The 15,201-nt window shown below is 42.5% G+C and overlaps 1 protein-coding gene across 1 annotated transcript; it reads left to right on the forward strand.

Annotated features, from left to right (window-relative positions):
* Window positions 1-572: 572 nt before the first annotated feature.
* On the forward strand, window positions 573-3,773 carry LOC100711905 (E3 ubiquitin-protein ligase rnf146). Its single transcript, XM_003440764.4, has 2 exons — window positions 573-788; window positions 1,371-3,773. The coding sequence occupies exon 2, from the start codon at window positions 1,372-1,374 to the stop codon at window positions 2,434-2,436; it is 1,065 nt and encodes a 354-aa protein (XP_003440812.1). The 5' UTR covers window positions 573-788; window position 1,371; the 3' UTR covers window positions 2,437-3,773.
* Window positions 3,774-15,201: the final 11,428 nt, after the last annotated feature.

Raw genomic sequence — 15,201 nt, forward strand, 5'->3', positions numbered from 1 at the left:
TGCCAAGTGCATTATATTTGAGACATGACTTTTTGAGGCTTCGTTAGTGTGATTTTTTTCCCTTTGCCTGGTAAACCTAAATAAAGACATTTTTAAGACAAAAGCTAGATGTAGCAAATATGCAAATTTAAAGGCATACATGCAAATTACTTTTTGATTATTTCTTTAAAAATGTGTTTGAGCCGGGTGTTAACACAATAGGGAATGAGTATTCAGTATGACCATGTATATCTTTAACTTGATGAGTAAGAATTTATCAAACAATAGTTTTGTAACTCTGGGTTCAGTTTTTTAGAGTTCTGGTAACAGGGTTGCGCCAAGCACAACACACAGTAACTACAATGTCTAATTAAAAGTGAAAAATGTATACCTGAGTTCGACAAATGTTTTATTTTTATTTTTTACGGTTTATTATTTGTTTTTAAGTAAATCGCAGTTATTTAAAAAAAAAAAAAAATACAGTTAGTTCTTTTTTATGGTGTACAAAATACTAAACCATAACTATATACAGGTTTAATGAAGCCCTCTTTTACTGTGAAATACACTCCTTTTTTGCCTACTTTGTGCAGCCACACCAGATCTACACAACATATGTATCACCGCTGGAAAGTGTTTGCAGCACATCCAGCAGTACTGAAGTTAGCTGGGCAGGGCACAGAGCTCAACTAACGTAGCAACACAGTCATTTCCTGTCATACATAACTTCATAACCAAATATAAATGCAGCTGTGGAAGTATCACAACCTGGCCTTCAGCTGAGGACGCTTCTCGAGGTATCCCGAGTTCAGGTGAGTGTATTTATAGGCAACTTTAGCAGCCCGGAGACACACTGACAGCTAGCAGGCTAGCTAAATACACTGCTTAGCAGGCTAACTTTGGCTAAATGAATGATTTAACTTATCCGACTGTAAATTGGTTACAGCCACAAAAGCAATGCCAGAGTTTAACATTATGACAAGTAGTTTAATATCTGTTTATACAACTTGGGGCTAGTAAAGGACTGAAAAGCTAATGTTAGCACAACAGTAGCCTAGCCTAGCTGGGTGCCTACATTAGCTCTGCCAAACAGAGAGGCCTTTGTTGTTCTATTTGCAGACCGATAAAGTCACGAGAAGTATGCTGGCCTGTCTGTTGTTTGTAATATTTAGGTTTTTAAAGCTACAGTTATTTGGGAAGTAATGTTCAAAGGGGGATATTTGCCCTGAAAACAGTTTTGTGCTATATGCGAACGAGGGCGTTCCCAGAAGTGTCAGCAGAGCAGCGCATGCTACCTTGGGCTGCATTCCCATGTTTTTGTCAGTGAGTCACTAAATCTGTTTAGCTTGCAGCATGCATGTTCCATCAGCTGTGCTGTGACTCTCTCCCTGCAGCATGGCAGGCTGTGGAGAAGTGGACCTCTCAGCAAACGCCCTGCGACCCTCCAAGCTCATAGAGGAAGTGGGAGATGCTGCCTCCACCAGCACTACCCCGGAGTGTGCCATCTGCCTGCAGAGCTGCGTCCATCCTGTACGCCTCCCGTGCTGCCATGTCTTCTGCTTCCTGTGCGTGAAAGGTGCCTCCTGGCATAGCAAGCGCTGTGCTCTCTGCCGACAGGAAATCCCTGAGGACTTCCTGGAGCGGCCTGTTCTCCTGTCACCTGAAGAACTGAAGGCAGCGGCTTCTGGGTTGAGCCGAAGCGGAGGAGTAGGAGGTGAATCCTGTGGAGACTATGCATGGTACTATGAAGGACGCAACGGTTGGTGGCAGTACGATGAGAGGACAAGCCGAGAGCTAGAGGAGGCCTTTGCCAAGGGCAGAAAGAGCACAGAGATGCTGATTGCGGGGTTTCTTTATGTGGCTGATCTGGAAAACATGGTCCAATACCGCAGAAATGAGCATGGTCGCAGGCGCAAGATAAAGAGGGACATTCTAGATATTCCTAAAAAGGGGGTGGCGGGATTAAGGTTAGACCCTGAACCTACCCCTGTTCCTGCTTTACCTGTCATTGCTCCGGCAGCAACAGAGCGTGTCAGCTCAGCTGATGGATCGGACTCTGCTGGCCAATCGCAGTCTTCCTTTCCTGTTATTGTGTCTTGTCCCCCTGTTAGACCTCAAACACTCCTGGGGCGTCATCATCTCACCAGTCCTCTGTCTCTGTCACCTTCGACCCTGGAGGCATCTTTTTCTCAGCTTCTAATCAGCCAGCCTGAGGGTGAAGAAGTGGAAGGAGATGACGAGCTGCAGACGTATGAATCTGCATCCGGCAACAGTGAGAGTGAGGACGAGAAGGAGTGCGAGAGAGATCGAGCAGAATCAGTGGCACGAAGAAGACATAGGCAGAGGGCACTAAGAGAGAGCCAGCCAACCAGAGTCCCTCCAAGGGGCAGGCCTTCCAGCTCTACACTCAGTCTCCGCTCATGTAGTCCTGATGGGCAGTGCACTGTGACAGAAGTGTGACTGGAACATTTGAAAAGTTCTCAAACTCTCCTCAGTTCAGCAAAAAAGTTTAAAAACCAGTATGCATCTTTAAAATATCCCATGGAAGGAGCAATACCTTTTGAATGTGTGGTTACCTGTGTCACTGGGTGGATATTAACCTGTTGACTGATGTGCCAAACATCATCCTGAAATTATTGTTGGAACAATTAAAATTCTCCCTCAACTTTAATGTAAACTTCATTCTGTCGGTGGCCCTGTGTCTGTTGAGCTGTGTTCAGACCAAACTCACGAGAATATAGAGAGTAGTAAAAGCGAGAAGAAGGATTACAGACACAGCAAATTAACATTTTTACATAGACGTTAAATGAAATTGCTACGTGTAGGATAATGTAATAGCTAACATCATCATAACACCTCTGATATGGGTTGATCTCTCATGTTACCTTTGTTGTACTCCTCTCTCATATGAGCAGAAACAACTAAAACCTTAGAAAGGAATATAATTTTTTTAAGGTCATTGTTATAGTCGTAAATAGCTTTCAGTCTGCAGTTCATAGCTCAGTGGTGGTTATGCAACAACAGGCTTGTTCCTAAAACAAAAAAGTGAGGTGCTTTAGAAAGCTATCCAGTCTATGAACCACCATAAGCTCACTGCCTTATCATAAGATGTGACAGCGTAATGCCGCCCCTTTGAAATTCAATGATTCTCTATTTACCAATTTTATGAGCTCATTGTTAATGCGGCTGATTTATGTATATCTAAATGTTTTTTCCTCTTTTCTCCATTTTTAGAGTGATGGTATAAAAAATCAAGCCTAAAATGTAGCACAAGTTACAGAGGATTGAAACTGCTTACTTGCTGTGATGATTAGGTTTTTTTTAAAGCTTAATTGGGATCTAATTATTAGCTATTTAAATTTGAGTTTGTGTGTATATATATGTGTGTGTGTGTGCGTGTGTAAGAGGAGGGAGGCCATGTTTCCCCCTGGTTTAGTGTGATAGTCTTATTTAATAATGATGTGTTTTTTCTTTTGTTGTGAGCACTGTTGGGTGTTGAAAAGGTATTGGCAGAACCACTGGAAAGTGTTGGGTTATATATGTAGAGAGACACATTTGGATTTCTATTTCTATTTCTTGTCATAGGGCTACTATCAAAGCTTTGGCATTGACGTGTACTTGAATGAGCTCACACTGTCCTCACAAGCTCTGTCACCCTTACACCTTCCCGCCCCCTTGGGCTGTTCTTACTTCAGCTTTTAACTTTTCACTGTACCTGTCTTACTGAAGTCTGAATGTTTTCCCTGTGGTGTTTTTGTCAAGTTATTAAAATTGTTTATCTGTGATTTAAAATCATATGATGGGGTGTTCATTTTCTTTTATAATGGATGAATATGTAATTCAGTGCATTAGAGGATTGTGGGATGACTGGAAGCTCTGATCCATGGACTTGTTTGCAAGGAGTGTCCTGGATTTAATCTTAAGTGCTTCAAGTACTTCAAGAGTCCACAAGATGGAGGTGTTACTCAGATTTCTGAGAACCTTTAAGAAGCTCCAGACAGACTGGATGGTTGAAACCTTGCCAGTGATGCAACTAAGAGTATTTTTGTGCCTGTTGTGAATAATAGCATTTTTAATATTGGAATTACTAACTCGAGTGCACGTTGTACTGGAAAATTGCTGAATTCAGCTGCAGTTTTTGTCAAAGTGAATACTTGAGTTTTTATTTAACATTTATTTCTTCTTAAATGCTTAAGAATCTTAAGTGGACACAAATATTCAGTTTGTCTGTTTAAAATTATTACTGCCTTTTCTATAATCCATGAGCAACACATGAATTTATTTGTATAAATTCTGGGTTCCCTGCACATCTTTCAATAAAATGGAGCTGATCCAATCCAAAACATCGACTTATTCACAGCCTTTAAAAGGTACAAACAGACTAACAATTAACACCACTGTATCTCCATCAAAGTCTCGCTCACATTTGCTTTGGTTTGAAGCACTAGTCTGTCTGCATCACTAAAGGCTGTGAATTAAACAGTGGGCTCCAGTCCCTTCCGCCTTTGGATTTATTTATATGATGCTCTGAAACGCCACCAAAGCCGCTGAGCTGCAGCATTTGCCAAGTGAAGAAAACCACAGGCTTGATGCGTGCAGTTGGACTGTGACTTGAATTAGAAACATGGCTCTGTGGGCCAGACTTTGTCCTGTGTCTTTTCAGAGCTTTCACAAAGCTGTGTGCACTTTTTATTCAGTGGCGATGGTGGCCAGATGTCGTGTTTCTGTTCCTGGGTAAAATAATTTTCATCTGCATCCTGGAAAATGAGTGAATGCAATTTTTTTTTGTTTTTGAAAAAAAAAGAAGAAGCACATCTTCATTCTTTTGGCAGTTTTAGAAAGCGTTCAGACACAATTTTGGATAATTTATCGAGTTGTAAATGGGTAAAAACTTCACACTCACTTTGTATTTTTTAGTCATGTTACAAAACAAACTTCTGACCATGATAAGTGACTATGTAAGGTGCGTTTTGTTTCGGGAGGTGAGCAGGAACCAGTGGCCACTCTAAAAGGGCTTCAGGAGTCCTCTGCTGAGACAGGAAAACCTGCTGATAGGACACCACCATCATACAGGCCTTTATGGCAAATAAGCCAGATAGAGGATATCCTGAGTGGAATACAAATGACTTGCCATTCATATGTGTTGGCAGACTCCAGCCTATGTCTGGCAATGCTTAGCACTAAAGAAATACAACACAAATATGCAATCCCCACACTTGGAGGATGTTCATTTAGCTGTTTGACTTTGTATGAAATAAACAAAGCCAATATGACAAAACCATTTTTGTATTCAAATGCTGGACATTCTGACTTCATGAAACATCAGTGTTGTGACAGTATGGCTTGAAAGTAGAAAATGTGCATTAAATGGACATGATAAACAAATGGGCAGAAACAGAAGTAAATATTTTGACAGAACTGTAAGAAATATGATCAAATGAAAACCAGAAAACAATAAAGATGAAGTTATTGTGGGAAAAGACGAACCATGGCTTGTGAATGTTCAGAAGTTAATCATAAATTTGTACTGGCTAAAGACTTTAATCTGATAAAAAAAAAACCCCAAAACTTCCAAGCTGACTCCAGGTTTATCCATCAACTGCTATTTGAGAAAGTTGGACTCAGTTTGATGGAGAAAATTGCTTTTATTAGGAAAGTCCATACGTCAACCAGGGGTGTCAGGCTTTGATGTTTTTCTGTTTTTATTGATAATGGTTTAACTTTTGATCTGGACAGAAATCCTCCATTAATTAAAATAATTATATATAATAGTTGTTCACAGATCATCTACCTCCATCTCACCCCATTCCTTGTTTCCTATTCATTCACACCGAGCCTCTGCGTGTCCTCCTTCACTGCATCCATGAATCTTTTCATCATCCTTTGCCCAGTATATCCACTGTCCAAACCATCTCAGGATGCCTTTCTAATATTTCCTACAAACTGCTCAACCTGAGCTAAAGTACTCATTTTTAATCTCGCAATCTTGACTGAACTTACTCCAAGTGTGGTGACTGTAAATTTTTGCCAGGAGTTAGATCACCAAGCATCTTCAAGCTGTGGAGGTGCAGTTTAGCAAAATGCGCAGGGATCCAGCTAAATAGTTTCTTAAAGAAATGACCTGAGTGCAACAGTGCAGTTATCAATATAACAGTGAGCCTCAGCACACAGCCAACACTACAGTGGAGTGCATATCAAGAAAGTGTGCCTGAATCCTGTGGTGCCAAGAGATGTACCCCCCAGAATTATGCTTTAAATTCTGCGTAACATTGACAGACTGATGACTGGGCCTTACCATCTTCTGAGGTCAGTATATTTCCTTTCCTTTTCCCTTTTATGTGTATTGCAAAAAATAGTATTTATCAAAGTATCATGTGTTGCTGAGAAGGTAGTTTATGGTGAGTTTTGTGATTTTCTTGTTCTCTAAAAATAGCCTCCAGCTGTAGCCGACAACCAAACCAATACAGTAAATCAGTTTTCGACATAACTGAAACACAACGCCTGCTTGGAACCGAGAGGCGCCACAAGCTCAGGAGTATATCTATGGGTGCTTGTCACCACAACCAGTTGCATTCACATTACATGCAATTTGATCTATTGTTTCTATGAAAATATTGATTCCAGTAGCTTTACATATTTTGGAGACCTATACCTGAACACAGCTGACACTTGTCTTGTGTGTGTTCCATTCATTTACACATGAAGGCTAAACCATGTCAAGTACTTAAAAAAAAAAACTTGCATTACCTCACCACTGTAGCAGTGTATTCTTTTATGACTGATACAGTGGTGAGGAAGATGAGATGTGGTAATAGCGTGAAAATAGCATGAAGGACAAATGAAGAAGAGCAGACATGATGTTGACAAAGAAACAAAGATGTCTTTCTGAATTCATTTTTTTAAAACCTGACTGTGAGTCTCATCTCATCCATGATGAGAGGTCATGGCTACTTCTGGTCTGGGCATGCACTATATGATATGGCCATTGCTGAGTGCAGGCAGACAGACAGGAGACAAGCCTGCTATATGTTTTCAGACATGTAGCTGCCCTCTAACGATCTCATGTGAACCTCATATGCTGGTCAAATGCCTTCTGTAGCCTAGCTTTTCACACTACATAAAATACATACCCTGTCTCCAATACATCCACAAATAGTCTCATCATACTCACATCTCTCGCCACCCTGAGGCCCAAAGTGGAGCATTGTTGTTGTGGGGATTATTTCTAACCTTATTTTGTTGAACATGGTGGATTGGTTGAGTCCATTAAATGCAGGCTCAGGTTTTCTTATAGAAATTCAATTGAATATTAAAATGTTTATTTTGTAAAAGAATAAAAGATGTTAGTACACTGTTTAGACTGTTACAAGAACCATTAGTGTGTGGCCTCTGTCTTGCAGCTGTGCATGATGTGTCTCTACATATATGCACAGTAGGTCATCAGTATTTCTAACCATAACGCAGAGATTCACAGACAAGGTACATCACTCATGCAGGAGCCAAGAATGACTTCACTTCTACTGTAACGCTCATCGACCTAACACCATTAGCCTATCAAGTAACATGCCTCACTAAGCCCAGTGCTACTGAACCATTTATAACAGTGATGTATCACATTATTACTATGAAGATCGTAAAGTTTATATTATGAGTCTTCTCCATTTCTAAAAACAGTTTAATGTGATGGCACGCTGTATTTTCTGTTTGGTGTCTATGTGCTACCAAATGGAGGCTAAAGGGAGAACTAGACAGGTTAGTACTGAGCTGACAGTTTAAGGTACTGATATTAGCTTTTGCACAGAAAGAAATGTTCTTCAGAGATGTAGCTCTCTAGTTTATACAATGGGGGAAATAATTATTTGATCATCCAATGAATTTGTAAGTTTGCCCTCTTCTAAAGAAATTAAATGAAAAATGAAATAGTTTCATTTAAATGGAGAGAAACTCCAAAATTCTGTCTACCACAGACTGGCTGTGTGCCCATGTGGCGCACAGATTACAATCAGATTACAATATCAATCAGTTACAGACACTCCTGATCTCAGGTCATTTATGTCTAGAGCCCATGCAAGATTGTTCCTTCTGGGGTGAGAATGATCATGAGAAAGGTGGTAGAACACTCTAAAACTACCTTGTAGGAGCTTGTTAATGATCTAAAGACATTCAGGATCACAGTCACTAAGAAAACCGTTGATAATACACTACACTGCAATAGACTGAATCTTCCAGTGGCTGCAAGGTCACTCTGCTTGTAGGTGAACAAATAAATGATTCAGACAGAGCTTGGAAGAAAGTGCTGTGGTCAGATGAAATCAAAATTGGGCTCTTTGGTATAAGAAATGCTGAGTATGACCCAAAGAACACCATCCCCACAGTTAAGCACAGGGGTGGAAACATGCTTTGGTGTCGTTTTCCACTAATGGTACAGAATGATTTTACCAAAATCAGGGGCCAATGGACGGGGCCATGTAGCATAAAATCTTGGATGAGAATCTTTCTTTAGGGGAAAAAGTCCATGACAACATTGTACCTATGCATTACTGCAGACAACAGCAGCAGCCAGGTGCATGTACCTGCAAAACAGATGACATTCCTTGGTGATGTGTATGCCCAGGAACATTAATCTGAGGCGAACATGGGCACATGAATGGGCCACGGACCAGTCCTGGGGCCATGTTGTCGCTCCCAGCTGACCACTCCAATGCAACCAAATTAAAATTGGTCATTCGTCACACGATAAATGGACCACTATAGTCACCTCTGCCAAGCAACACCAGCTAATCCCACGAGAGCGCCTCGCTCTTGTTTTGAAAGATGACCCTCGTGGGTCGTCTTTCAAAGGGGAGATATTTGGGCCCCATTCTATTTTAATGAAGGGTTCTGGAATTTTCAAGAACACTTTAGGCTCCCCCCTGGCTGTCCTTAATGGTCCAACCTCTTGTACTGCTACACTCATCATCTGGCATTTGAGACGGCTTGTTCAATGGACAGATGCAGGCACACTGACAGTTTGGACAGGTGGACGAAGATAGAGCAGAACAAACTGTGACACCAGCTCCAGTCTAACGGGACATTTTGTGCCATATGGTTAAAAGGAGCACAAAATGGAAGCGTAGAGCAGTGGAATTTGAAATTACACCTATGGCCTATCAGAGTTGACCCTCAAATTCATAATTTAGGCTGTCAACACTCCTGGGAGATGTACAGCAGCTTTGAAATCCATTTTTTGCGTGTTACTGATACAGGGATTCGAGAGGAGCAGGCTCAGCAGCTGCTGAAAATGTGTGAATTCTTATCACCCAATATCTTTGAGAGACAAGAAGATAACTTTATTTACAAATGTGTGACAGGAAATTTCAGGTTTGCATAGATGTCTGAAAGAGCATTCAGCAAAAGTTCTGAAAAGACTGAACAAAACAGGTGTCAGTTGAACCCTGCTTGTTTGTGCAGCTGTGCGCTCACGTGTGCAGTGGCAGGTGGATGCCATTGAGAGGACAGAGACATGCCTGTTGTTTGAGACATGCAAACATTTCTTGTCTGTTAAATTTTAACATGAGAAATCCAGCTATATAATGCAATGAGAGAGCTTGTGAAAACGGCTGTAAAACGGCTCAGTTTCAGCTGATCTGTGCTCCTTTACGTTTATTTTGGCTCTGCTGCTCTTCTGTTCACAATTTTGTGAGATGTACTCACAAAGTAATGACTGTTAACTATTTTGAGTCTGTTGGAGGAGCAACTGACACATGCTGGGGATTTCATTGAAGACTCCCCAAGCCCAGCTTTAGAGAGGCAGGACAGGGGTGGAGAGCAGAGGACAGAGGACAGGTGGATGTGGCTGAGAAGTGGCAAGAAGGAATGTAAGATTCTCACATTCTTCAGACATGTAAGAAAACGTTATGTCATCAACCAGAGACTCAGTGAGATATATTTAACACTTGTAATAGGCATTTTTCCACAGCAGAAATCCTGGCATGCGTTCTGTGGAAAGGTAACATTAAAAACGACCACATTCCTTTTATGTGGCCCAGTTTCTTGGTCTACTTTTTGTGGGTGCTGAAAAATTACTGGGAAAAAAAGAGCTAAAACCGGCACATGTGCACACAGAACATCATCAGTCCTCCTAGAGGGATGGAAGACCATTTCTTCTAGATAATCCCTGTTTTAGATGAGTTCTGGCATTAAAAGTCATGACATGTACAGCAAAATTGTTGTGTGTGCAAATTATGCATATCATAGATCATTTTAACCACGTTCTGATTGGTGACTGTAAGATAAACAGAGGTGTTTTAACAATATTGATGCCTCAGTTCCATCAGGAAGACATCTGTAATGTCATTAATTACACCTTCGCCATCAACTGGTAGTGGCAGATGGCTGCCCCTCCCTGAGTCTGGTTCTGCCAGAGGTTTCTTCCTGTTAAAAGGGAGTTTTTTGTTCCCACTGTCACCAAGCATTTACTCATAAGGGGTCATCTGATTGTTGGTGTTTTCTCTCTATTGTCTGGTCTTCACCTTGCAGCAAAGAGCATCCTGACATGACCATGGCTGACTGTGATATGCTGTAAAAACGATGTCTAAGAGTGATGCTTCTAGCAAGCAGGATTTGTTTTTGAATAAAGCTAATATTAACTATAAAACAGATTATAAGTTGTTCCTGTAAAATAAAGGCTCAGTTTTCCAGACAGACCAGTTGTAGATAGGTCTGTAAAAAAAAATTTTCTTTTACCTTTTCTTTTTAGTCTAAGATTACGCTCAGTCCAAGTCTAGAAAAATTTCTGAAAGACTGATACACGTGTTTTCTCTTAACAGAGGTGAGGATAGATGTAAATGTTGGCAATCACTGCTACAGGTTCGAGTCTCTAAGGGGGTACAAGTGCTGCCTTGTCTGGGCTGCTCCCAGGATCTCAACACACACACACACACACACACACACATACATGCACACAATAGCAAATCATTGAAAAGGGCAGTTCAGCACTGTACATGTGTCATGAATGAATGTGTTTGGACAGGAATGCACTTTTATAGCATATAATAAAAGTTGCATAACTCGTAAAGTAGTTGCGTAGAGGCTGTCCGAGGTGTGACGATGTAAAACTAAAACTATCTTTTAGTGGGCATTACCCCCTTGGGTGTGTTAACTTGGTTGCTGACGTCAAGTAAGCCAAGGCGACACTTCAGCTGTCTGCTCCTGTGTTCTCTTCCTTTCTCCCCTCTGTCATGTGTCTGCTTCTGCTCACATGAATAGCCTTTCCAGTGGAGAGCATGTTGTGCCAAGCTCTGCCATGCTGTGTCGGTCTGATAGCAGTGTCTTTCATTCAGGGAGGCAGGGATAAAGGGGGAGCAGGCTGGACTAGGAGGGTGAAGAGGAGAAGACGTACATGGCAAAGAACACAGTGTTTTTTCACACTTTCTACAGCGGATCTCCTGTTTAACAGCTCGCTTATGCAGGTGGGAGGTCGAGTTAGTAGGGGGCCTGATGAGGATAGCGGAGATGGTCAGCTGTCATGCAGCATGTGGAGGTGCCAACCTGTAAGACGGGCTGTCATTTAGTCACACAACCTGCAAGCAGAGGTGGGAAGACCAATGAGCAATGCTGTAACAGGGATACAGGAAGAGAGATGTAATTTTGATACCAGACAGAGGAATGATAAGGGGAACTATTATGATTTGCCTAAAAAAGCAAAACACACACAGACACTCACAAATGAACCCAAAAACCACAAAATAAAATTACTTAAAAAAAAGAAAATGAGTGAGGGGCAAAATTATGTCCCAGATGAGCAGATGAAACCCTGAATCTAAAGGCATTTCTACCTGAGGAGGCAGAAAAAGAGATGAATAAGATAAAAGATAAAGAGCTAAGGAGACAGAGAGAGGAACCAAAACTCCCTTCCTGCTCTTTATTTATACTCCTAAAGACAGCAGGATAAGATTTCTGGCACCAAAACACACGTCACGCTTGCTATTTCTGTCTGAGGTGCCACATAGCACTGAGAGGTTGGGTGACAGGCATGAAATGAATCACGGGGCCAAGAGTCTTCCACGCACCCATGCAGCTTTTTAAATGACATTTCACACTTCAAATACCCTGTATAATGGGGCAAAAGGCATAGCAGGGCACGAACATATGTGCATACGTCTAAAAATTATATTGGTTGGTCCAGAAACTGTGTGATATGAATGCTTTTTTTATGTAATGCAAATGTTCTTTCAGCGCCAGTGTGTAAACTTGCGAGCGTGTCAATGTGTTTCCTTCCTCTGCCCCAAAGCAGGAGGTGTCAGGTACCCCAGAGGTTGTTGATGGGAGAATGATGAGGCGAGAAACACAAAGCATGCAATGTCATCTCTGCCTGTGCCGCACGCTGAATATCCCGATAACGGCGGGTAACGTAACTGCCCTTGAACGGACGCTGCACGGTGTTTAAGAGCATCATCATTTCAAGTTTTTTTTTTTTTAAGAACATGATTAAACCCAACAAACCAAAAATGTGTCATATGCTAATTTGGAAGCTGTAAAATGTAATCATATAGCTTGTTTCAACTAGCTCATGTCACGTTGAAGATGGCGGGCAATTAGCTCATTTGCAAAGCTGCCTAGCTCTGGACGAGCTGTCATCTCACCGGCATGCTGGGATTGGATATCAGCAGGCATCAGCGGGCAACGTCCTGCAATATGAGCCATTACTAATGGAGTGAGACAATGCAATCCTCCAACGCAAAGAGAGATGAGTCTTTATGTCAAAGCACTGTCATATTTATTACCAAGAAAAAAATACATTAAAGGCATATTATAGTCATTTGTCACAGCTGTTATTTCAACATCTTAAATATATTTTGACAATATGATACAGTACAACACACTGTTGTTGACAGTTAGAGGAGTGGCCGCTGGGAGAATGGAGAACGGTTGATAACACAGCATCCGTAAGGATCGAACACATGGGCATGCACCCTCAAAACAGGGCTGCATGCTTCGTCACATTACACAGAAAACACCTGAAATTCAATACAAAAAAAGAGAAAATAAAGAAGTTTATAGATACGATGCAGGATTACAACAAAGCCGATATGGTGATGTGTTGGCAAAGTTTAGGCACAGAATGATTTAAAAGCCACAGCAGCACTGGAGAATGTAGTGGATGTGTTTTATTTCACAACAAAAATGAAGCATTTGTGTGCAGCGCTCTTGTTTGATAAAAATTATTTACAAAGAAAGAGGAAGGGAACAAGCTCAGTTTGAATGGAACTATTACATAATGACGGTCTCAGTAGGAAGAGAGTAAGAAATAAGAAGCCGGTGCTTCATGGCAGGGCTTGGGGTTCTGGTCATGGGGCTAGGGGGGCGAGTGAGTGGGCTTGGCGGGCGGTAGATTGGGCCTGAGGGGGCGGTGATTCTGGCAGGAGGGGTGTGGCTGGCCCATCTGGAAGGAGGTCGCTGGTTGGCTGGCCGTGCAGGGCGAGAGAAGCTCTTCTTAGGCGTGGCTGGTGACAACTCAGCTTGGTTTGTCTGGTTACAAACACAGCGGTACGCGTGTTAGGTTGTATTACAGTTTTTTACAGGTTTATCGAATTTATAGTAAAAAAAAGAAACAGAAATTTACCTACCTGCTGTGGCTCCTGTCTGTGGGCTTTGTATCCTGTTCTAGGACTGGAGCTGTACTCGTGTTGGATCTCCAGCATGTCGAGCAGTTCAATGAGTCCTTCATCCCTCAACTGGCCATAACGAGCCGACTCCGGTCCTGATAACATTCCCCTATGGATTACAGAGGGAGCACTTGAAGCCCTGTGCTCCATTTTGGGATCCGCTTGCTCGACTGTAACCTTTCTTGATTTCTCTCCTTGAGCCAGTCCTCCATCTCTGTCTGCCCCACTGTGAGCCCTGGGTCTAATCTTTGGGCTCCCTGCCACCTGTGATCTCCTCTGAGACTGCTGGGGACCAGAGTGGGATCCTTTGGAACTGCTGTACCCTCCTCTTTGATCCTTGGAGTTCTGCCTTCCAGGGTCAAATGCTAACCCCCAATCTTGGCTGGGCTCTATCTCTGCTGTCAGCACGTCAGAATCCGTTTGGCACTTCTGGGTAGGCACGCGGGCGGGCACCCTGCCGGCGACGGCAGCGGCTCCCAGAGTTCTGCGCTGACAGCTGGGAGTGGGACACTTTGCTTCTGGAGCTGGCCCTCGATGGGTAACCACTCCTGATTCTGTCAGCATTTTACCTTCGTTCTCCTGCAGCATGGCTCCAAACTTCCTGAGAACAGAGGGGCTGCTGCATTTCTTGTCACCCACGACACCTGCACTGAAGTACTTCCTGTCCAGAGCGGGAGATTCAGCTGTCCCTTGGAGGTGCGAGCGTGCTTGCACAGAAGGAGCATCCCTTTGTCCAAGAGGGGGCTTGGCTGAGTTTTCTTTGTTGGGGGAACTCTCTCTGCGGGGGGAGTTTCTCATGTGAGACCCTCTGTTCTTTCTGTTTTCAGTCTCCTCAAAACTGCCGAAAATCTGTTCTTTACCGAGCCTGGTGCGGCACAGAGAAAATAACTCAAAACGAGGCACAAAAATCATCTCCGACTGTAAAGAGTTGATGAAAAACACATACAGCCTCTTACCTTTTATCTCCAGATCCTCTTTCGATCTCATCCTGGCATGCAGCGATGTCCTGGCTCACTTTGATTGTGTCACTGAAGCGCTGAAAGAGATCAGAAGTGACATAAAAATAACCCTGTATCAACATGCTGCTGTTATATTTGCTGGAAGATCATTGGCAAGGTACCCTTTACTGTACCTTTACCAAAACTGAACCCCAACACTCGATATAGCATAGCTGAATCTATTCTTATCTACTGTACTTTCATGTTGCACTTGGCAAGTTGGCTTTCTTCTCCACTGCTGTCAGGTATAGGGACAGAATGTGAAACTAGCTCCTATTGCAGGGAAATGTAATCAATATGCTCCTGACCAAAGCCCTACTTATACTTTTACTGATCGGGTTCCTTTGGACGTGCAAATGCCAACGACATGAGGCACATGGAAGGGAAATAAGAGAATTTCTTTCCTCTACTTACCACGTGGCGAGCTCCATTGTTCTTCCGGCCCATTTGTTTCCCTGTCCCCAAATAATCCTGCAGCAGGTCTCCAATCTCTGAGACGCTGTTGGCGTGGCAGAAACCGTAGCCGTTCTGATGAGTCACAGGGTAGCTGTACCCACTGGAGCTGCAGCCGTTACTATAGT

Source organism: Oreochromis niloticus, linkage group LG15 (genome assembly GCF_001858045.2).
Source record: "Oreochromis niloticus isolate F11D_XX linkage group LG15, O_niloticus_UMD_NMBU, whole genome shotgun sequence".
Lineage (NCBI taxonomy): Eukaryota > Metazoa > Chordata > Actinopteri > Cichliformes > Cichlidae > Oreochromis > Oreochromis niloticus.

Coding starts and splice junctions, on each gene's coding strand:
- LOC100711905 (XM_003440764.4), top strand. CDS start 1,372: ATGGCAGGCTGTGGAGAAGTGGACCTCTCAGCAAACGCCCTGCGACCC.